The following is a 25,230-nucleotide window of genomic DNA, read 5'->3' on the forward strand; positions in this document are numbered from 1 at the left end:
GGTCTTCGCCACTCCTCCAACATCTTGAAGCTGTAGTGATGGGTTAATTGACAACTAGAAATCTCCCTTGGTATAGATACATAATAAAAAGACCCAAAAGCGAGCTTATGGGCATATGAGGGAAGATGAGTTACATAGGTGCAAGGAAATGGTGGGGGGGGGGGGGGTTACGGAAATGGGTGCAGTGTTGATCTGTTACAATTATCCAATTGTATTCCTGCCGAACCCAGATGACTGAATGGGCTTGGTTATGCATCATGTACCCTTTTGATAGTGTGTTTATATATCAGATTGGCCAGTGGAATTATGAGCTTGAAGATATTCAACTGAAAGTGACATGCATTAGGTATAATAGAGCAAGAATTTGACAGACTAAGAGATTTGTTAAATGGCAGTAAAATTATGCTGGTTTGAGAATAATTATTTGGAGCTTTGTCATAGATTGAAGGGGAGGAAAGTACTGGATAAGAGAAATATATGAAAAATTAGTAAACAATATTGCTGGATAGTAATAAATAATTTTAAAAAGACGATTAATTGTTAAAACCTGGATGTAGTAAAAATGGGATGAGAAAACAGTGGCAAAATTTTTGAGTTTTACTTTTAAAACTTGTTTTTATACCTTTATTTGTGCTAGAGAGAGTGATTTATTGTTCATTGGTATTGTGAACTCAATTGTATTAGAAGATCTGAACTACCACCATCATGATTTCGGATCTCAAATATATTTATCACATGTAGATCAAAACACAGGGAAATGAGACTTTTGCATTAACAACAAACACTACCTTAGGATGTGCTGGAGGCACACAGCACACAGAATGTGTCAGCACACATTCTGGAGCCAACATAATATGACACAATACAAAGAAGATTACAGTGAAAGAGGAAGGAAACAGCTTGCATGTTCATTAAGTATGCACTCTCTGTTTATATTAGCTTTTTTAGCTTTATAAATTGATGATAATTGCTTTTTCAAAATAGATTGTTGGAATGCTGCAAATGTTGATAATGATTCCATCATACCATTAAAAGGTTTTGAAAAAATTAGGCATATCTAGTGCTTGTTATGCTTGCAGTTCTCATAGCGTATTAATTCCAATATTTAATTCATCTTTGCAGATTCAAATTGCACACTTTCATTTATGGAAATATCATTACTCTCTTGCAGATACTTGTGCTTTTTTCATAATATAGCTAACAATGATAAGAATGGTAATCATTTGACTAAATCTTACTGAAGAATGAGTTATGTTAAAATGCTATTGGAATTACCTTTCTGTTACCAGATATGCCTACTTGAACCTGATTGCTATTCTTTTGTCTTTGTGCCTTCTTCCAGTGCTCAGACTGTTTTGATTTTTATGCTAGTAAATATTTATGAAATAAGTCAACAATAGATATGAAGCAGGCCTTCCAGAAATTCTGATATTTTTTTCTTTATTTCTCTATTCTGTATCTGCCCTCCATTGCTTAATTAATACAGTTGTTATGAAAATATGTCTGTTGAATGGTTCAAATATTTTTCTCTTTGTCAGGTTTTATTTTGGCACCAAGTACTACTGCCGATAATTTTTCGGACTCTGGCCACAGTGAAATTTCCTCCCGCTCCAGCATTGTCAGTAACTCCTCATTTGACTCAGTATCTGTCAGTCTTCATGATGATCGACGACAACGCCATTCTGTCAGTGTTATAGATTCAAATTTAGGATTGGGTGTAGAAAGAAGACTAGATAAACGATTATTGACTGATCCAGATCAGTACTATATCAGGTTAGAGGATTTTTGTTTTAGTTGATTCTGAAGCATTTATCTATTGTTTGAAATGCTGCTGTTTGAAACATTTGTACTCTATGCTATGAAGTTACAGTAATATCTGAGGAAGAAGTTTGCTTTACATCTTTGCACTGATTTACATTTTTCTTAATTTCTTGTGATATTCAGAGGGCTAGCTCAATTTGTTTATCTGTTTGTTCAGAGGTTAGAGATGTGCTTTCTTCATTCAATTGTTGACATGGAAATCTATTGATTTTAGCCCAATCTGAATTCCTCCAATTAGCTAGTCACCCATATTCTCAGTCGAAGACGTCCAATTTATAGAATTATAGATTCATAGAACACTACAGCACAGAAATGGGCCCATTCAGGCCATACCAAACTATTATTCTGCTTAGTCCCATCAACCTGCACCCAGACTATAGCCCATCGAGTTAGCTTTGTGATGAACTTGTGTTCTTTTCAGTATTAACAGCGGTACTCTACCAATCCTACAGAGTTCCTTTTCTGACCTTACTTGTACTATTATTATTTCAGATAGTAACAGAGACTCACTAGTTGAATTCTCCTTACACATCTACACAACAGGCTTCATAGACAAATTTTGTATTTGGTCCTTTATATATTATCATCCATAGGCATAAAGGCAGTTTGCATTTGTGTCTCAGTGGCTCTGAACTCCACCTGTCTACTACCACCTTTGATTTTCCACTTCATCTGTGCTTTCAGAGTACTTATTTATAACTAAATCTTGTATTAGTTACCATTAACTAGACATTGGAAAGAAATATTCATAGTCCCTGCCCTAACAATTCCATTCTCATCATTAACCATTCTCTCAGGCTGTATTAGATCATTCACCAGAATCAATCTTATTTGATACTAATATGACTGTTGCCATCTGAAGATATTTTTTTCAGATAGCTGCCAATGAATTATGAATGCTGGAAACATTTAGGGTGGGCAACATTTGTGGAAAGAGAAGCAGAGTAACATTTCAGGTCAGGGATCCTCTGTCATAACTAGGAAAGGGAGATTAAATGAAAGGGTAATTTTAATTATGGAAGAGCTGTTTTATCAAAATAACTTCACTTGAGTCTTGTATCCAGATACATGCCTTAAAATAATTCAGTGTGAGTACCATAAATTTAAATATTTTTTGTTCTCTCTGAATTCGATGGATCTGTCTTCATTGTTATACGTTTGACTCAATTGTCAAATAGAATATTTGTTGCATTGTCTCTTTATCCCTTTTGAAGTTGTTTTTTCATCCCTACAGCCTTATAACCTGATCCTTTTACTCTTGTATTGCCCCTTGTACAAGTAGCTTTCTGTAGCCCAGTATATTGTAGTTTTCTTTATAGCTATGTCCATTTAAAATACTTGAAAATTTTTGACTTTATTGGTTCAAATTGGCCCACAGGTAATTTTGCTACAACTATCTTAATGCAGAGCCGAAATTTTGTAAATGGGAAACTGGAAAACCAGTTAATATGACTGCTTCAACACTGAAGTTGAGAGATTGCATTTTTCATCTGACAGTTTCCTACGTGTATAATTTTCCCCCAAATGTATAACTTTATTTCCATGTAATTCCCAGCAGTATTTTGACATATTAGCAAATATCCTAAGATTACATTTTATGTTTTTTTTCTGACCTGGGCTTGAACCAACAAAACTTTTAAGGGTACTGTATTCCTATGCTAAGCCACTTGCAGTACAGCATTTTAAGCTAAAGGAATTGAATGATACAGGTCAGTTTTATATTTTCCATATCCTTTCCAGATTCCTTTGCACCTGTCATCTAAAGTACGTATACCTACTCCAAATAGATCAGATGAGAATTGCATGTAAAGCAGCTTGTCAAAAGGTTTTAACTCTTTTGTAGGCTTCCTGTGCTTATAACATTAACTGGAGCACAGTTTTTCAAAGATTTGCCATTAAGATTCTGCAAATGGTTTTTCATTTCTTTATATTTTCTATTTTTTTTTGTGTTTTTCTTCATGCTTCTTAGCCGTGTCCAATCTTGTTTTTATCCCATTGTTTCATTCATCCATTCCAGTACTATCCTCACCCCTCTAAGTTTCATTAAGATCTAGAAGTCACCTCCTCTCTGTGGTCCTGATATTGTTACAGGTAATTCTGAGAAAATAATTATTTTACTATGCAGTAAAATAATTAGCTGTTTGGTAATCTAAGGAGCCAGTCAAGATGTTGTGGTAATTATTCATTATTCTCTTTACTGCTGATTATAAAGGTTTAGCTAATCTAGGTATATGAGATAATGGACATGATTATTTTTTACCCAATATTTAAAACAATGTTTTGGTTTATTTAGTTCTTACACACCGTCAAGCACAGAGGGCAGAGGGAGTCTATATGCAGGAGCAGCAGTACTGTCTTCACCAAGCATGGAAGAGTTAACCCAGGACCAAGGAGACCGAACGTCCCTTGATGCAGCAGATAGTGGTAGGGGAAGTTGGACTTCTTGCTCTAGTGGATCACATGATAACATCCAAACAATTCAACACCAGAAGAGTTGGGAAACACTTAGTAGTTTGGGAAATTTTCATTATGAAAGCCCTGCTGAAGGAACAGGACTAACATCAATGTGGGCTACAGGCAGCCAGATGGACCAAACCATGTTTCCTGAACGTGTAACTAAGTCCAACAGGCAGGGCCAACCCAGAGATACCCTTGATCATGCTCAGTCCAGAAGTAGCTGGGCATCATCTCCAGGTTATTGGGCTGAGGATTCTGAAGGTGATACAGGAACTATAAAACGGCGAGGTGGAAAGGATGTATCAATTGACTCTGATGGAAGCAATACAGCATTAGCTGCAGATGATTCCAATCAAAATGTGAGATCTTCTCATATAGCTGGATCGTCATCTACAGCAAAAGGTCTCATTGGTAAGTGTTCTGTAAACCTACAGCATAAATAAAGCACATTTGTGTTAACTAATTTTATGCTTCCCGTCTTTTATTAGTTAGCTGCAAAAGTAGCTGTTATTTTCCTATGGGCAGGTCATCTAGAATTTATCCAGATAATCATGAGTAGATATTTACTCCAGTTTAAAACTCCTGAGTTACCAATTTGAATAACGTGTTTTCTTTGAGGATCGTGGATCTTTGGAAGTCTCTTGCTATAATGTGATGAATATTTTTAAGGCAGAGGCAGACAGATCTGTTACAGTTACCAGTTGTTAGAAAGTGGAGTTAAGCTATGATGTTATTAAATGACAGAACAGCTTTGAGATGTTGAAAGGCAGTAGCAATCTTCTAATTTATTTCACAAATTTGCATACCTTAATGTTATTTGACTATCTCCTCAGAATCAGAATAAGGTTTAATATCACTGGCATATGTTGTAAAATTGCAAAATATAAATTACAGTAAGTGTGTGTGTAAGAAAAGAGGGGTAAAATAGATAGTGTTCATGGGTTCATTGTCCATTCAGAATCTGATGGCTCTTTCCTTTCCCAATCTTGTGGCACAAATTGTTTATCTCTACAGTGATTGATGTTAGCACATGTTTTACACATTCTTAGATAACTCTCCCATCCCATACCTAGTAATAAAACTGTTGGTTATACAAAAGATTAGAAATATTTATTTTTGCTAGTATTTTTGTATGTGGAGCAACACCTTGGTTAGAAAAAAGAATTTTTTTGCTTCCAGCATATGAACCATTTAATTACTTTGTGAATAATATACTAAAGCAGATTATACGGATATAAATATCAGATGCAAAGCAGATGACTGGCCTAAAAATATTCTCTGCTGACATTTATGCCCCTTGTGAAGAACAAACAATTATGTCGATTACCCAAAGAAATCAGTTTCCTGGCACAGATAGAACTCAAATTTACTATAATTTTCTTTGTACTAACAGTATGTGTGAATATCAACTATTCCCATTGCATTTCGCTACTTGCAGAGAACAATAAAGATTAGCTTTATTTGTCTCATATACAACAAAACACCAAAACATACAGTGAAATGCACTATTTGTATCAAACCAAATCAGTGAGGATTATGCTGGACAGCCTACAAGTATCACCACACTTTCGGTGCTATCATACCCACAACTCACTAACCCTAGCTCTAAACATACGTCTTTGAAGTGTAGGAGAAAACAGGAGTAGCCAAAGGAAACCCAAGCAATCACAGTTAAAATGTACAGACTCCTTACAGGCAGCAATGGGAATTGAACTCCCATTGGTGATCACTGACTCTGGTAAAATGATGTGCTAATTGCCTCATCATTACAGTGCTGCTCCATATGCTAAATATGTGGTTGACAGGCACTTAATTATCTGAAAGTAAGTACGTTCAATGTTTTGAACAGAGATTGAAGCTTTGTTTGTTGTTGTACCACATGATAAGACCAATATCCTTGCACAGTGTAAAGCACCACTAATTAGAGTGCCTACCCTTGTCGTAAAAATGTTTTGCTAAATCATATTTTATCAGTCTACTTCATCATTAAATGTCATGTCATATGACATGGGCGATTGTGGTCCATGACATGATTGTTCTTACTGTGGCGGTGTGCTACACGCAGCGCTGAAATAACGACACGGAGTCGGTAAACTGCAGTTAAAGAAAATTTTATTCGAATTCGAACTCCATGGCTTCGCTTTAAAGCCTCCCTGATCCCGCCCTCCCCAGGCGCGGATGCTGTAGGAGGCACGTACTCACAATCCCCCGCAGGCTTTTCCCTTTGTTGGTGTAGCAGACCTGGCCTTTTGGGACTGGCCTTTATGCCGGCACGCTGGCTATTTGTGAGCCGGTTCGAGTGCGCTAGGAAGTGGGTCGCCACATAACCCCCACCCCCCAGAACCGGCGATACACCCCCCAATGTCCACAGTCTGGGCCGGACCCTGCTTGGGAGGCCAGGCCTCTGCACCGCAGTGCCGGAAACTCGACCGGTTGCGCCAAGTCCACTTGGGCCGGTTTGAGGCGGTCCACCGTGAAAACCTCCTCTCTCCCCCCAGCGTCCAGCACGAACGTGGACCCGTTGTTCCTGAGCACCGTAAACGGCCCCTCATAGGGCCATTGCAGCGGTGGCCGATGCACGCCCCTTTGTACAAACACAAACTTACAGTTCTGCAGGTCTTTGGACACGCAGGTTGGGTTCTGCCCATGCTGCAAAGTGGGTATGGGGGCCAGGTCACCGAGCCTCTCGCGTAGTCTACCCAGGACTGCTGCGGGTTCTTCTTCTTGCCCCCTCAGGGCCGGTATGAACTCCCCGGGGACGACCAGGAGTGCGCCATACACCAACTCGGCCGACGAGGCGTGCAGATCGTCTTTGGGCGCCGTGCGGATGCCGAGTAGGACCCAGGGGAGCTCGTCCACCCAGTTAGCTCCTCTCAGGCGGGCCATGAGAGCCAACTTTAGGTGATGGTGGAAACGCTCCAGTAGCCCGTTCGACTGTGGGTGGTAGGCAGTTGTGTGGTGCAGCTGTGTCCCCAAAAGGCTGGCTAAAGCTGACTACAGGCTGGATGTGAACTGGGCACCTCTGTCGGAGTTAATGTGGGTCGGTGCACCAAAGCGGGTGGCAATCAGTGCCCGGGGGCAAGATTTGGAGGTGGTGTCAGTGAGCGGGATCGCCTCTGGCCATCTTGTGAACCAGTCCACGATAGTCAGGAGGTGCCGCGCTCCGCGCGACACTGGCAGGCAACACACGATATCCACATGAATGTGGTCGAAACGCCGGTGGGTGGGGTGGAACTGCTGCGGCAGAGCTTTGGTGTGCCGCTGCACCTTGCCCGTCTGGCGGTGCATACAGGTTCTGGCCCATTCACTGACTTGCTTGCGGAGACTGTGCCAAACGAACCTGCTGGAGACCATCCGGACGGTTGTCCTGATGGAGGGGTGCACTAAGTTATGAATGGAGTCGAAAACGCGTCGCCGCCAAGGTGCCGGGACAACGGGATGGGGCTGGCCGGTGGTGACATCACAGAGTAGGGTCCTCTCACCTGGGCCTACAGGGAGGTCCTGGAGCTGCAAACCGGAGACTGTGGTTCTGTAACTCGGGATCTCCTCGTTTGTCTGCTGCGCCTCTGCCAATGCCTCAAAGTCTACCCCTTGGGAAAGGGCATGAATGTTAGGGTGAGAGAGCACGTCCGCCATGACATTGTCCTTACCCGAGACGTGCCGGACATCCGTCGTGAATTCAGAGATGGCGCTGCTGGCGGGACGACCAGGGATCGGACACCTTTGTGAACGTAAAGGTAAGCGGCTTTGTGGTTTGTGAACGTGGTGAAGGGCCTACCTTCTACGAAGTACCTGAAATGCCGGATTGCCAGGTATAGCGCCAACAGTTCCCGGTCGAAAGCACTGTATTTGAGCTCGGGTGGCCGCAGGTGTTTGCTGAAAAAGGCCGGGGTTGCCAGCGACCCACAATGAGTTGCTCCAGAACCCCACCGACTGCTGTGTTAGATGCGTCCACTGTGAGGGCGGTAGGGATGTCCATTCTGGGGTGCACTAGCATCGCGGCGTTTGCCAAGGCTTCTTTCGTTTTAATGAAAGCGGCGGCGGACTCCTCGTCCCAGGTAATGTCCTTGCCTGGACCTGACAGCAGGGTGAACAGGGGGCGCATGATTCGGGCAGCTGAAGGGAGGAAGCAGTGGTAGAAATTTACCATACCTACGAATTCCTGAAGGCCTTTGATTGTGGTGGGTTGGGGGAAATGGCGGATCGCGTCTACCTTAGCGGGCAGAGGGGTTGCCCCATCTTTAGTAATCCTGTGGCCCAGGAAGTCGATTGTGTCGAGCCCGAACTGGCATTTGGCCGGGTTGATTGTTAGACCGTACTCACTCAGTCGGGCGTAGAGTTGACGGAGGTGGAACAGATGCTCCTGACGACTGCTGCTGGCTATGAGGATGTCGTCCAAATAGATGAATGCGAAGTCCAGGTCGCGTCCCACTGCGTCCATTAACCGCTGGAACATCTGTGCAGCATTCTTCAGGCCGAACGGCATGCGGAGGAACTCGAAAAGGCCGAACGGGGTGATGAGTGCCGTTTTGGGGATGTCGTCCGGATGCATCGGGATTTGATGGTATCCCCGGACGAGGTCTACCTTGGAGAAGATCCGTGCGCCGTGCAGGTTTGCTGCAAAGTCCTGAATGTGCGGCACAGGGTAGCGGTCCAGTGTGGTAGCCTCATTCAGCCTGCGGTAGTCGCCGCATGGTCTCCAGCCCCCTGTTGCTTTGGGTACCATGTGCAGGGGGGAGGCCCATGGGCTGTCGGACTGCCGGATGATCCCCAATTCCTTCATCCTCTTGAACTCCTCCTTCGCCAGTCGGAGCTTGTCCGGGGGAAGCCGCCGAGCACGGGCGTGGAGGGGTGGTCCCTGGGCCGGGATGTGGTCCTGTACGCCGTGTCGGGGCATGGTTGCCGTGAAATGCGGTGCCAGAACCGATGGGAAATCCGCCAGGACTCTGGTGAAGTCATTGTCGGACAGCGTGATGGAGTCAAGCTGTGGGGCTGGCAACTGGGCTTCTCCCAGGGAGAACGTCTGAAAGGTCTCGGCGTGGACCAATCTCTGCCTCGGCAGGTCGACCAGCAGGCTGTGAGCCCGCAAAAAATCCGCACCCAGAAGCGGTTGAGCTACGGCGGCCAGTGTGAAGTCCCACGCGAACTGGCTGGAGCCAAACTGTAGCTGCCGTTCACGGCCCTCGGGGGAGGGACCCGGTGCCCTGTTGCGGGTGTCGTAACTCGTCGGAGGTCAGACGCTGATCTCGGCACCGGTGTCGACCAAAAACGGTGTCCCGACCGCTTGTCCCACACATACAGGGGGCTATCCCGATGGCCAGCCGCCGTAGCCATCAGCGGCGGCTGGCCCTGGCGTTTCCCGGGAACTTGCAGGGCGGGCTACAGCGGCGGGCTTCTGCGTCCCACCACTGGTGGTAAAAGCACCATTGTTCGTTGGGCTCCTCACCCCTGCCTCTGGGGTTAGCGGGCTCTGTGGCCAGGCCTGGTCTAGTTTGCTGCGGGGAGCGTGGCTTGGTGATCTGTGCGACGGACGCCCCACTCACCTTCTTGGCGTTCCACAGCAAGTCCACCCGGGCTGCCACCTTCCGGGGGTCACTGAAATCCGCGTTGGACAGCAGCAGGCGTATGTCCTCGGGCAGCTGCTCCAGGAATGCCTGCTCAAACATGACGCAGGGTTTGTGTCCGTCAGCCAGAGACAACATCTCATTCATTAAAGCCGATGGAGGTCTGTCTCCCAAGCCATCCAGGTGCAGTAAACAGGCAGCCCACTCACGCCGTGAGAGTCCGAAAGTCCTTATGAGCAGGGCTTTGAATTCCGTGTACTTGCCGTCCGCTGGGGGAGACTGTACGAACTCCTCAACCTGGTCCGCTATGTACTGGTTGAGGGAGCTCACCACGTAGCAGTAACGTGTGTCCTCTGAGGTTATCTGCCGAACGTGGAATTGGGCTTCTGCTTGCTGGAACCACAGGTGAGGTTGCAGCGTCCAGAAGCTTGGCAGTTTCAACGAAACTGCATGAACAGATGCGGCGTCATTCATCTCCGGTCCAAATATCGTTTGGACTGTTGGGGTCACCAACTGTAGCGGTGTGCTACACGCAGCGCTGAAATAATGACATGGAATTGGTAAACTGCAGTTAAAGATTTTATTTGAACTTCATGGCTTCGCTTTAAAGCCTCCTAATCCTGCCCTCCCCGGGCGCGGATGCTGTAGGAGGCACGTATTCACAGTCCTGCACGAGCTTTTCCCTTTGTTCTTGAAGCAGACCTGGCGCCCGTTTGGGACTGGCCTTTATGCCGGCACACTGGCTATTTGTGAGCTGGTTCGAGTGCGCTAGGAAGTGTTTGCCACATTACCACATTTTTCTACAGAAGTGGTTTGTTATTGCCGCCTTCTGGTCAGTGTCTTTACAATACTGGTGACCCCAGCCATGATCAATTCTCTTCAATGGTTGTCTGCCTGGCGTACGTAGTCGCGTAACCAAGACTTGTAATATGCACCAGCTGGTCACATGACCATCCACAACCTGCTCCCTTCAGACTTCACGTGACACTGATCTGGGAAGGAGTGGTAAGCAGGTGTTACACTTGGGTGACCAAGGGGACCTGCAGGCTAGTGGAGGGAAGGAGCACTTTACACCTGCTTTGGTAGAAAGGTACAGTATCCTGACCCTGCCACCCAAATCTATCTACTTATGCAGCACATATCTATTTAAATTATTACATTAATAAATAAATTTGTAAGGTCCCAAAGCTGGCTTTGGCTTTTAGTTCTGAAGGTGAATTAGATTTATTATAGTAACATCACTTGACACTTTTTCCATTAACTTGTTTTACTGAGATTAGAGAAGTTTAACACGCCCAAGGGAATTGTTCAGTTTTTAGAAACTTTTTATCCTTGTTTCTGTGTAATTTTTCCTTTTGACAAGATTTAAAATTCACCCTATGTTTTGAATTTTTTGCTACTTACACCAGCAAACCTTTCTCAAGTGAAATAAATTATTTGTTCCTAAATTCTATCAGTTTAATAACACTTCTTAAAAATTAAATCCTTTTATTGTCAGCAAAGCACTTTGTTGTTTTCTTTTGTCTTTGTATAGTGTTCTAATCCTAATTATATAACAAATATTAAACATCTTCATTCTTTTCTTACATTACAGCACGAAAAGAAGGCAGGTATCGAGAACCACCACCAACACCTCCAGGTTATGTCGGAATTCCAATTGCAGACTTCCAAGAAGGTCATCGGCATCCAGCCATGAAGCCTCCAGATTATAATGTAGCACTACAAAGGTCACAGTTTGTGGCAAGATCTTGTGATACACTTGGCCATTTGCCTGTACAAAGTGCAGGTCCACATGTGGTCAGTCACTCACAGGTTAGGCCTCTCAGTCGGCCTCAGTGGTACAAGCCAAATGAATCAGACCCCAGACTAGTTCATCTTCAGCCTCAAGGTTTACCATCAGAAGATGAGGATGGTAAGTAAGAAGTTATAATTTTGATCTGTTAGATGTATTTTTTTTATAGTTAATTACTAATGCTGGTGGCTGTAGACTTTAGAAGAGCATAAGGTGTATTAAGATACAGTTGTGAATGCAGAAATATAATTGAGATATGTTATTTGTCAAGTGACAGAAATTGGCATGATAATGAAAAGAAAATGTATTTCTGTGGAGAATATCTTTATTTAAGAGCAACATGCAAGGAACTTCTGCAGTCAATCCATGAAGTGAGATTTTTTTAATCATTGTGATGTCAATTTTAAAAAAATGTTAGGGTTGGAAATAGGGCCCTTAAGACCGTAAGACCATAAGATATAGGAGCAGAATTAGGCCATTTGGCCCATCGAGGCTTCTCTGCCATTTTCTTCATGGTGGTGGAGAAGAGTAGTAGTAGTGAGCATCATTTTTAAGGTATCCTCCAATCCTCTTGATACCTCACCTGTTGCTAAGGATGATTGAAATATCTCTGTTGATATAGTTAGGAAAGGTGGGAGAAGGCTCAAGTTGAGCACAGAGGACAGCTGTTACATGATATGGCTTGCATGTTTGTCTAATGTCCATTATGCATTAGTAGAGGATATGAGATGCAAGATAATTGAATCAAGGCTCAAAAGGATTTCACTTCCAGTCCAGATAGGTCGCATTCAGTCATTGTAATGGAACCTGAGGAAGAGAAAGCAGAGGCAACAATATACATAATTAATAATTTATAGAGAAAATATTATCACTGGACTGATGTAAATTTGGTAATGCCCATCTCTGGGAGCCAAACAACTTATTGAAAATCTGAAGTGAAGACAGCATATCATGGAAGTAATTAGCGGGTCAGGCAGCATCTGTGGGAATAAAAATCAGGGTCAACTTTAACACAGTTCACACATTCACCTTTAAACATTTAGTTATTTAATTTCCATTTTCCTAATGTATATTCTTTATTTTTGTCATTTGTCTGTACTTTTATCTAATGAATCTTTCCTATTGTTTCTATTAGCTGGTGTACATGCTTATCTGTATGGTTTGACCCTTCCTGATGTGCTCTGGTTATCATTAACCATTGAACTGCTCTATTCAAAAGGATCATCTGGGATTTAAGGGTTTGATAGTACTTGATTTGTATGAGATTTGTAGAGAAGTGCTGTTGAAGAATTTGCTATAGGTTCTGAAGTCTTTAGGAGTAATATGATGGAAGTTAGAATTATATTTTGTCCACTAAACTTCTGCCAGGCGTCATTGTTCCCAGTGGCTTACATAACCACTGTTCCAGGAGCCAGTGTGCTGTCATAAATAAAAAGAGGGTCATGGACCAGGTCTGCTAGTTACAAAATGGAGGAATGTCAGATAAATGGCACTCGAATCTTTCAGTAATTCATGGCAAATTCAGTCACGCCCATGGATTCCTTTCAGAGCCCCTAACTTCAATTAGCATGATTTACTCCATTCTGTATGTTAATAAGTGGCCAGATAGGGAATATAACCAGACATAAACATAGCTTTGGTGGGAGGCAATGCATTTACTGTTAAACTACATGCGAAATATTAATAGTGATTTTCTTTTCTTGAGAGTGTATAACTGGGAAATTAACATAGTTGCCTCCCTAAATTGATTCTTCGGTTTAAGAGTTCAAATACCAGCAGACATAAATATGTAATGTTAGGGTGATAAGATTTGAAGCAGTAATAAGGTGCTGGAACAAATTATTTGGAAGTAATAAACAAAGGATATCAATTAATGAAACAGCTCCTTGTTTCTGGAGGGATAAAGGATTTAGTTAAAGTACAGTACATGGATTTGAAATGTTTTTATTTTTATTGAAAATAATATTATTTTATAATTCTGTTCCATGTTTTATTTACCAACTGAACCATTTGAGGAAGCCAGTGTCTGCATTAATAAGATTTGATCACAGTCATTATTTAAAATGTACATGGAAAAATTTCCAAGTTTAATAAAACAATCAAAAATGACTAGCTTAGAAATTTTCCCAACAATTACTGCTGTTGTGGAACTAGCTAAAGATCTTGGGTAGGTGCAATGAAATGGAAGAGAATCAGCTGGGCGCACAGAGATGGAGGGTAGGAAATCTCAAAAGCCAAATCAACTTGTCAATGGGTGGGGTTCATCATCAGCTGTTGAGTCATTGCAACAATGGGGTATTTACTATTGAGAATGAAGTGTCAGATTGTAGTGCTGGGAGGCACCTCCAGGGAAGAGCTGTGCTGCGGACTAGATTTTTAACTGCATACAGACGGTTTCCAGAAATTAATATGAAGTTTCTGTGAAGTGGACCTTGGCTTTAAAACCTGCCTTTCCTGTGCAAGTTGGATTCCTTTGTGCACTGCACACCTTGGTATAGAGAGTAAAGCAAGAAGCAATTGTGTGAACTTTTACAAAAGACACAATCAATACTGTAGTACAGTCTAGAACTTGTAGGGCAACAACATCTCAGTAAAAATTCATGGAATGAGGCTATTCATAGCTAGAATTAAAGAAGACCGTGGGAAGATTTTTTTAGAAATATTTGTAGTATGTACAATTGCTTAAAGACAATGGATCAGAAAAGGGAAGGCAACGTAAGATCCATCATCTACCAGCAGTTGCATAATCTTGTTTTATTTACCCAGCAGTAGAGCTGCTCGTAGTTCATAGCTTTGGATGACTATATTTGCTGAACTTCTGGACTACTACAGGGAATTGAGATACTTCAAAACATATATTAAGGCTTTAAGTGTATGGTAGCTTTTTTTTAAGGTAACTTAATGGTGATTATATTTTTCAAGAAAAATTGACCATTAGATATAAATCGCAGGTTAGTGGAAATCTGTTCAGACAAATGCAAACTGGAACAATCAGTTCAGTCAGGCATGGGCCAGAGATCTTATTGTTTAAATAAAAAAAAGACACAAACTTCAAACAGGAAAAAACAACTGCATATATTGTATGATATAAACTGACAACAGATTTTTGACTTAGTTATTTAAGATGTCATTGGAGTTGTGGAACAATGGCTGAGTGGTCTATTATATGTGTATATCATATGTTTTATTGTTTTGGCATCACTGCAATTTTGTCAATTTCTCAGGAATCTTCCATCACTTGATGCCACTGTAAATGGCGACGTTTTTGCTGCTTAAGGAGCTTTGGCTTAGTCAGCATAGAAGGGAGGATATTATCTGGGTTATTTGCTAGATTGATTCTTCATAAGTCAGTGGTGAGGGAGCAAAAAGTGAAATTGCAAGAATCAGCTAAAAGAACAGCAGTAAGGAACCACAGTCTTTGTAGTTACAGAGTCCATTTTGCTCTTTTAGTTGAAAGTTACGCCTGCAGGGTAGTTGAACCAATTGACATTGCAGCGTTTAATAGAAAGCCGCTTATCAGAATTAGATTTAACGTCACTGGCATATGTCATGAAAATTGTTAATTTGCAGCATTATACAATAATAAAAGCTATAACTCACAATAAGTTGTGTGTGTGTATATAAAATTGCATGTGTGCACACAGTTGCAGAAAAGGTTTGTGAACCCTTGTACTTAATAACTGGTAGAACCTCTTTTAGCATCAGTAACCTCCACCAAACATTTCCTGTATCTGTTGATCAGAGTTGCACAATGGCAAGGGGGAATTTTAGACCATTCCTCCATACAAAATTGTTTCAGTTCATCAGGTTTTCTGGGATACATTGCATGAATGGCCCTCTTCAGGTCATGCCACAGCATCTCAATTGGGTTAAGGTGGCACTGGAAGATCCCACTTATTCTGGCGTATGGAGCATAGGTGCTCAGCAAAGTTGTCTCCCAATCTGCACCAGGTCTGTACAATATATAGGAGGCCACACCAGGAGCACCAGATATAATGATGACTCCAGAAGTCTCACAGGTGAAATGTCACCTCACCTGGAACATCTGTTTGTGGCCCTGAATGGTAGTGTAAGAGGGAGGTGTGGTATTTGTTGTGCTTGGAAGGATAAGTTCCAGGATGGAAATCAGTGGGGAAGGATGAATGGACAAGGCAGTTGCATAGGGAGCAATTCCTGCTGAAAGCAGAAAGTGAAGGGGGAAGGAAAGATGACCTTGGTGGTGGGGTTCTGTTGGAATTGGCAGAAGTTTCAGAAAATTATATGCTACATGCAGAAGCTGGTGGAAATTTGCAATTGCTTTTGGTGACATGGTGACATGTCAATTCTCCTCAAACTTTGAATGAAATATAGCTGCTGTTGTGCTGTCTTTGTAATTGCATCAATATGTTGGGCCCAGGATAGATCCTTGGAGGTGTTGAAACTGCTCATTTTTTCACTTCTGATTCCTTGATGAGGACTGTGCGTATTACCTCAACCTGAAGTTCACAATCAGTTCCTTGGTCTTAATAATGTTAAGTGGAAGGTTGTTGGTGCAACACCACTCAACCAGCTAATCCATCTCACTCCTGTAACTCCTCTTGTCACCATCTGAAATTCTGCCAACAATAGTCATGTCATAGGCAAAATTATAAATAGTATTTGAGCTGTGCCTAGCCACACAGTTGTGTATGTAGAGAGTACAGCTGTGGGCTAAGCACAAATCCTTGAGGTGTGCCAGTGTTGAAGCAGGTAAGAGATGTCCTTGAATATTCCTACCATTTGGTTGGTGCAGGTTTTTAGAGCCTGAGCAGGTACACCATACAGGGCCTGATGCCTTGCAAGAGTTCAACCTCTTGAAAGATGCTATGACGTAGGTGCCAAGACACAGATGCTACAATAATTTGCACAAGTTTTTTTTTCCTTTTGAAGTGTACATAAAGCTCTTTGGGTTCAACTGGGAGTGAAGCCTCACAGCCGTTCATGATGTTAGGAAGTCATGTTAGTAATGTTAGTAAATGCTGCCAGAGCTGACATGTATCTGATTTTATTTCTAACCTATATCAGAATTATTTTTTCACCCTTAAAATAGACTTCTGTAGGTTATACCTGGACTTATTGTATAGCTCTGGATCACAGGTTTTGAATGCCACAGATTCAGTCTTCAGCAGGTTTAGGTATGTCCCGTATGTTCTCAAAGACATTCATTCACACAGGTCTTGATGTTGGTGATAACTGTGGCGCATTCATTCAGGTCCTCATAATTGGTGCTATGTTCAGCTACGCTCTGGGAGTAGAAGTGTAGTCAGGACTTCGGACTTCCCAAAGTGTAGGCATGGGATGATTCTTAGAACATAGAAACATAGAAAACCTACATCACAATACAGGCCTTTTGGCCCACAAAGCTGAGCCGAACATGTCCTTATCTTAGAAATTACCTAGGGTTACCTATAGCCCTCTCTTTTTCTGAGCTCCATGTACCTGTCTCGGAGTCTCTTAAAAGACTATCTTATCTGCCTCCACCACCATTACCAGCAGCCCATTCCACGCACTCACCACTGTCTGTGTAAAAAAAAACCCTGACATCTTCTCTGTACCTACTTCTAAGCACCTTAAAACTGTGCCCTCTTGTGCTAGCCATTTCAGCCCTGGCAAAAAGCCTCTGACTATCCACATGATCAATGCCTCTCATCATCTTGTACACCTCTATCAGGTCACATCTCATCCTCTGTCACTCCAAGGAATAAAGGCCAAGTTCACTCAACCTATTTTCATAAGGCATTCTCCCCAATCCAGGCAAAGTCCTTGTAAATCTCTTCTGCACCCTTTCTATGATTTCCACATCCTTCCTGTAATGAGGCAACCAGAACTGAGCACAGTACTCCATTCTTGATAGTGGAATAACAATGGTCTAGTGTATGGGCTCCTCTGGTTCTACAGATGTATGTTGCGGGTAGTTGTTCAGAGTTTTCTTCAAGCTGGCATGGCTAGAATTTCCTGCAATGATAGGGAAGGTGTCAGGGTGTGCAGTTTCATGTCTGCTCAGCTCCTGCAGTACCTGCCTGATGTTGGCCTGAGGCGCAGTGTACACTGCTACCAGGATGTGGTGGAAAATTCCTTTGGCAAATTAAATGAATTTGACCGCTAGATGTTCCAGGTCAGGGGAATAGGAATGAGACAGAATTGCCATGTTTGTGCACTGTATTGAGTTAATCATGAAGCATACTCCATCTCCTTTACCTTTAAAAGTCTGAGTTGGCCTGTCTTTGCAGAAAATATGAAGCCATTGGGCTGCAGTTCTACATCCAAAATTGTTGGAGTGTGCCACATTTCTGTAAAGCAGAATTCATGGCATTCCTTGATGGCCCTCTGTTAGTACAATCTTGCTCTGAGGTCATCAGTTTGATTTTCCAGAGACTGTACTTCCACCAGCAGGATAGTGGAAAGAGGATGTCTAAAGCCTCTGACTTTCAATTGTACTTGCAGACCGGTGTGGTGTTCTCGCTTTTGTTTTCTTAAAGGGGAACTGCACTTGCTACACAAGTTTGCCATACAAATGGAACAAACAAAAATTTAATAGTAATAGAGACAGCATGGTGAGGAGGGTTGCTGTTGTTCTTTGCGATCAATAGCTAGAATCTAAAAGCCTGTTTTGCTCGAGCTAGGGTTTGGTATTTATGATCTGAGCTGGAAAAACTAGGAGAGGGTACAATAGTTGTACAGGTAGGTAACAATTACAAAGGACATACTAAAAAAGAAATCCTGCATATCACCATGAGGAGCTAGGCACCAAATTAAGAAACAGAGCCTCATCTCTGTATCGTTACTTTAGCAATATTCGTAATGGTAAAGGGCACAAAGGAGTGTAGAGCTTATACTCTATAAGTGTCACTCAAAAAAATTATATGGTAGAAGTGGGATTCTAGTCCATGGGGCATTGGTATAAGTACTTGTGAAAGTAGGAGCTGTACACTTGGGATATCCTTCACCTGAAGCATATTGTGACCAACGTTCTTGTAAGCTGTGTGATTTGGAAAATAGTGTGGATTTTAAACCAGTGATGGAAAAAATGAAAGTTGCATAGAAGGTTGGAGTTAAAAAAAAACAAAAAATGAAAAAAAACTCGGTAATCTGCTTCTGAATGCCTGTAGCGTTCAAAACAGAGCAGATGGACTAATGATACAAATGAAAATAAATATGATCTGTTAGCAATTGCAGAAGTTGTGTTGACATAGATTAAGGTGTGAATATTGAAGGACTCATGGCATTTATAAAGGATAGGAAGCCGGGGTAATGGTGGAGGAGCATCTCTTGATTAGTGATGGTGCTCTTGGCACAATAGAAACGATCCACTTCATTTCAGGAAATCGTGACGCAGAAGCAGTTTGGTTGGAGATGAGAAAAGATGGAACAAAGAAATCAATTGAAGTGGACATCTAACAGTCGTGTTTGTTTATACTATATAACTCTATGAAGGGAAAAACATGTTTAACCAATTAATCGGATTTTTTTTTGAGGTGTACTATGATTTCCAGGGGGCATTTGATAAATTACTGTATTCAAAGATTATTTCTTAAAATAAAAGCTCATGGTATAAGGCGTAGTATAGTGGCTCTGTAACAATAAACACAAAGCAAGTATAAATGGGTCTTTTTTTTCTTGATTGATAAAGATGTAATAAGCTTTAAGTTGCAGGGATTAGTTCTGGGTCTGGGCTTTATTAATTATATGTGGTTGAAAAGATAGAAGGTAGGATTGCTAAGTTTGGTGATGATGCAAAAGTTGGTTAGGAAGTAGGTTGTGCAAAACTGTAGATCCAAAATCTGTAAGCATGTACTACAGGCTCAAGGACAGCTTCTATCCCACTATCAGAATCTTGGACAGACCTCTAGTATGAAAAGGTGGACTCTTGAACTCACAGTCTGCCTTATGATGTTCTTGCACTTTATCATTTACCTGCATCGTACTTTTTTTTGATAACTTTTATGTTTTATTCTGCATTGTTACTGCTTTATCTTGTTCTACCTTAGTGCACTATATAATAACTGGATCTCTATAAACAGTATGCAAGACAAATTTTTCACTATATCTTTGTAAATGTGACGTTAATAAACCAATACCAATACCAGTGAGATCACAAAGAATATAAGTAGATTAAGTGGCTGGGCAAAGGTCAGGCAAATGGACTTTAATGATAGAAAAATTGAAATTACCCATTTTGGCCGGAAAAATAAAAAGGAAGCTTTTTTTTTCAAAACAGTGAAAGGTGGTTTGAAGAAGGATTTTGGGATCTTAGTGTTTGATTAGCACAAGGCTGGTGTTGTTATTGGTTTCCTTACTGAAGGAAAAATGTTAATATTGGAAGTAGTACAGAAAAGGTTTACTAGAACACACACATGGAATTGCATCCAGAATAGCCTGATGAGAACAGATTTTATAGGCTGGGCTTCTATCTGCTGGATTTTGGAAGAGTATAATGTGACCTGATTGATGTGTACGAAACTGGGAAAGGTCTCACCTATATAAAACAAAATAAGGTAAATTATTTTTTGTTAGCAACATAAGTCTTTGGAACTCCGTAAAATATTTCTAAGTCATAGGTTAATCAGAAATTGGTAAGCAAAGAGTTAAACAATTTCCACAGGCTGATGGAAATAAGTATGTTTGTATGCATGTTTGTAACTTAGAAGATAGTGTGTTTACTGTTTCTTCGTTAAGTATTTTACTTTATCTTTTCACATTCACTTCTTAGTCATGTTTTTGTACATCTTCAATCCTTGAATTTATTTTTTTTCCTTTTTTACAAATTTAGTTTTAGCCTTGAGTGTATGATTCATGCATTTGCTGAATTGATAAAACTGTAATTTTTACCATTTTATGGAAATAGCACAGATTTTTTTTCAATGTTGATTTAACCAGAACAAAAGGACTAACTCCCACTGAGGCAAAGTCATCTCCCTTCAATTTAAAAGTAAATGGAATAAACCAGTTGATAAACATCAAAACTAGTCAATAGCAATGTAAAAAGATGTTATTAACAAATATATGGATTAAGAGTTGACCACTACACTCGTTCCATTTATTGCTGATCAAATTGGAATCTCAACTCTGTATTCATGTGTTACCATGCTAACTGTTGATCACCCTTCACTTACCACGCTGAACATTCTGTTACCAACGAGAGTGTTCAGTAGGCACACAATGCTCAGAGGAAATATATTTCTTCATATGTGTCTTAAATGATTTAGCCCTTATTTTTAAACAATGACCAGATGGCAAATAAATTCTGATATCAGAGGTGATAATTATAAAATATTATAAAAGAGACCCGTGAACAACACTTAATCTTTAACTATTTTGCAATTTGCACCTTCTGTTTTCTTTGAGCTATTCCACCCACCTTGTTTGCCCTTCTCTATTGTCATCTTTTGTATGCTTACATCTTTATGTTCTCTTATGTATTTGTATGGTCTTTGTATTCTGGCACATGCATCTTTGCCCTTGCTTTACCCTCTCAGTTCATGCAATGTTATGTTAATACATTTTATTTGTTCTGTGTTTCAACACACTTAAGAGTTTAACTTTAAAACTTTCTTCAAGATAATGTTAGCAATCTGTCCTATGTACGGCTGCATTTTGCTTCATTTATTTCGGCATAGTTGCTCTATCTCTTTCTTTGTCTGTTGTTCTTATGTGCTGTGTGGTGTCAAGTTCGCTCCTTGTTAGTCTTGATCTCCTTGTATGTAATGTCTTTCTCTCGTTTTCTCTCTTATGCTCACATGCTACCAGGAACAGAAAACAAAAAGAGAATTGACAAATTTAAAAAAGACCATGAAGTGGAAAGCAGAAAGCAAAGAGCAAAAAGGTAAAGAGAATATTTAGGAAACAAGAAACAATTGAGCGAGCAGAGCCAAACCATTTGGGATTTTTTTTGTGAAATGCAAGTAGCTCAGTTTAGCCAAACATGATCTTTAAATTATATTTTTTAAATTAATCTCCTTTTAATTATCCTTTGAATTAATTTTAACCATTGGTAACACATTTCATGAATTTGAATAATATTGAGGTGTGGTATTCCCTCATTTCAGTACAGTGCTAGTTTTTCCTGAATTTAGGTTTGCTGAAGTATGAATGTTAGAGTCTCCTTCCCTTACAACCATACATCAGGACCAAGAATAGACACTCAGCTTGTTGATTTTCAGTAAGAATATATCTGATATGATTTTACCCTTTTGTTAATTTTTAACTTTGTTAATTATCATGAATCTCTACCCCTGCTTTAAAAATACTCAAAACTCTGCCATTATATCTGGGATGTTAAATGCATCTTCTGTAGCAAATACTCTTGCAAAATACATAATTAATTGATTTACCACTTCTTGTTTTCCATTATTAGCTCCCTCGAGATGCATTTCATACTTTCCCCAGTCTTGACACCTGTAACAATGAACTGAAGCACAAATCTGTTACATCCCTCTTTGAACCAAACATGAAGTTTTTTTTCATCTTTTGCCAGTTTGTGCATGTCTCATGTAACAATCCAGAGATTATTACATCTGAAGCTCTGTTTTATGTGTGGTCTAGCTTCTCATGTTCATTGTTGACTATGTTTCTTTCTCCTGTTTTTACTGTTGCTGTCTATATATCGCACAATTATTAGCTGCTTGCCTTGCTTCTGCAAGTATTTCATAGTTTGCAGTTTAGTGTGATGCCAATGTTCTGTGCCCCCTTTGCAGGGTATATAAATTTCCTGAACACTATTTTTGCTTCACTGAACCTCGTTGGCACTGCTTAATCATGCTATACTTTTCTCATCAACGTGCCCCCTCTCACTGTTGCATTTAAAATGTTAAAATGTTGCATTTTGCAGTTTAGCAATGCATGGAGGGAGGACCTTTCCTGAATCGAGTGAATTTTGAAAATTATATCAATGCATCATACTAATTATCATCCTTGGCAGCCAAATTTAAGGCATGTGTAAGCCTATGTTAGAGGTTGTAATATTTAATATGTTTTCACTCTGTTTAGCTTTTTAGTTAACTCCAGTTTTTGGTATTCCCTTTGTGATTTTGGCTGCAAAGATACAACTGAACTATTCTTTAAAAAACATTCTGCTTTATCCTTGTTCTCAATTTTTTGGGCCCAATCACAGGCTCTAAAGTCCTTGTTCTTCTTTACTACTTTGTTCCACCTTGCATATTCGTAGGAAGTCATACAATTCATTCAAGAATTTTGTCTGAATTTTTATTCATTAATCTTTACTCATTAATTTTTTAGTCTTTGTTGTTGAAAAAAATTCCTAGTCCTCAGAACTAATAATACTTTTGCAATTGTATGAGCATTTTAATGAAATATCATCCTTATCTTCAGTTATCCATGAACTATTTTTCTTATTGAGACAGTTTCTCAAAAGGAATGCTTGTTCCTTGAGAATTATGTAATGTGCCCCTCAATGTCTGCTACATCTACATTTTAATATAAATATTGCAATATATTTGATCTAATTTATCCTTCATACCAATGTTATTTTTCAAGGCTGAATTTCTATAGTTTGGAGCAGAGGAGATTGGATTGAGATTTAATTCGGGCATTACCAAATTAACAGTGATGCAGGTGAAATTATTAGGATGGATCAGTAGCAGAGATACTAGTAGCCTGGATTTGGCATAATTGGTAGAAGAGTTGGTGAAAAGATAAGAATATTTTTTCCACCCAGAGAATGATTTGGTTTCAGAACTCACTGCCTCAAAGGGTGGTAGAGGAATTCCCATTTCATTTTAAAAAAACTGTTTTCTTAGGCAAATCCTCAAACTCAAGGATGACTTGCTTTTATGTTGGTTTTGTGACTGATGAGGTCAGTGTGAACTGGCCTTATCGATCTCTTCCACAGTTGCCTAACTTGGTGGGCAGTTTGTGAGTTAGTGTGCTATTTCTGACTTTTAAACAGAGTATCTGCAAGCTTCTATTACTTAGACAATATTTTAATTGACTTGAATGTTCCTTGTCCACATTGAGTGGGTCATGCATTACAGATTCCCAAGAGTTAGTTGGAATTAGACTTTGAACACATATTGAATCTTTCCTGTCCATCTGGCAATCAGATGATCACGTCCCGGTTTGGTATGGAATGTTTGTTACAGGATTCTGATGTCAGGCAATTAATTTTGCATAACTAAGCCAAATGAATATAATGCTAGGAAAGGGCAGTGATGCCTTCCAATTTCACCTCTACTTGTGAAGGTGCTCTACATCTACATCCAAAGCTTGAAAACTGGGAATTTCAGTCTTTAAATTCTGCAGATGCAATCCTGCATGTGACGAAGGCAACCACCTGACTGTTCAAAACCCAAACTTTGAAAGCTCTCCGTTAATCCACATAGAAGAAAAGAAATCATAGTGGATCAACTTTTAGAGTTTTAAGTTAGTCCATATTCCTTTATATCGTACATGCAATGTCAGTAATTTTTAAATGAAAGTTCGGATGTTCAAGTGAAATATAGGAGCATTTTCCACGCAAAGGACAGTGGACATCTAGAATTCCTATTAAATCGTGGAATATGGTTAAATATCTTGTTTCTTCCTTTAAATCCTAAGTTTTGTGATTCACAGTATCGACACGTTATTCTATAAAACATGTTGATAATAATGGCAAATAGAGTTTAACATACACAGAATGTTGGAGGAACTCAGCAGGTCAGCCTCATGAATAAACAGTTGATGTTTCAGGCTGAGACCCTTCAGGACTGGAGAGGAAGGAATCTGATGGGGAGAAGGGAGTGGACCAGAGGAGAAAGAGAAGGGGGGAGTATACACAGGGGTAATGATAAGAGGTAAGAGGCCAGAGTGGGGAACAGAAGAAGTAGATTTACCAGAAGGAGAAATTGATATTCATGCCATCAGGTTGGAGGCTACCCACGCAGAATATAAGGAGTTTAATTTAACTTTTAGAAGGCGTTTAAACAGATACATGAATGAGAAAGGTTCAGAGGGATATGGACAAAATGCAGGCAAATGAGTCTAGCTCAGGCAGGCAAATTAGTTGAAGGGCCAGTTTCTACATAACTCTATAAAGCTTTGACTTCGGTGAAGTCAGTGATCTGGATTAACAGAAACATAGCTTTTTGAATTTTTGTGGTTATTAATCTCCCTAGCTGGTACTTCTGGATGGGCACTGTCTGCCAGTCTTCGAGGAGTTCAGTAGGTCAGGCAACATCTGTGGTAAGGAATAAATAGTTACTTCAGGCTGTGACTCTTCATCAGGACTGAAAGTAAGGGGAAAGGAACCAGAGTAAGAAGGTGGGGTGAGGGGATAAGTGAAACCAGAGGAAAAGGGGCAAACACTCCTTCCAGATGATGCAACACTGTTGGAGTCGGTTACTGTATCCAATGCTCCTGATGCAGCCTCATCTATGTTGGTGAGATCAAACTTAGATTGGGGGACCACTTAGTTGAGCACCTTTACTCCATCGCAACAAGCAGGATTTCACAGAAGCCAAACATTTTAATTCCATTCTCCACTCCCATTCCAACTGGTCGGTTCGTGGTCTCCTCTACTGTCATGATAAGGCCACTCAGGTTGGAGGAGCAGCAGCTCATAATCTGTCTGGGTAGCCTCCAACC

At 40.8% G+C, this 25,230-nt stretch overlaps 1 protein-coding gene across 6 annotated transcripts in view; it reads left to right on the top strand.

Moving 5' to 3' along the window:
- rapgef2b (Rap guanine nucleotide exchange factor 2b) overlaps positions 1-25,230 on the top strand; it is a 357,783-nt gene that overhangs the window by 324,767 nt on the left and 7,786 nt on the right. For 4 of the 6 annotated variants that reach the window (XM_059964949.1, XM_059964950.1, XM_059964954.1 and 1 more), the window contains 4 exons: positions 1,539-1,773; positions 4,115-4,689; positions 11,437-11,754; positions 21,400-21,475. In XM_059964949.1, coding sequence (XP_059820932.1) covers positions 1,539-1,773; positions 4,115-4,689; positions 11,437-11,754; positions 21,400-21,475 — 1,204 coding nt within the window. The remainder of the gene's footprint in view (positions 1-1,538; positions 1,774-4,114; positions 4,690-11,436; positions 11,755-21,399; positions 21,476-25,230) is intronic. The other 2 variants (XM_059964952.1, XM_059964951.1) reach the window with 1 other exon arrangement.

This window comes from Hypanus sabinus, chromosome 3, assembly GCF_030144855.1.
Source record: "Hypanus sabinus isolate sHypSab1 chromosome 3, sHypSab1.hap1, whole genome shotgun sequence".
In the NCBI taxonomy this organism is placed as follows: domain Eukaryota; kingdom Metazoa; phylum Chordata; class Chondrichthyes; order Myliobatiformes; family Dasyatidae; genus Hypanus; species Hypanus sabinus.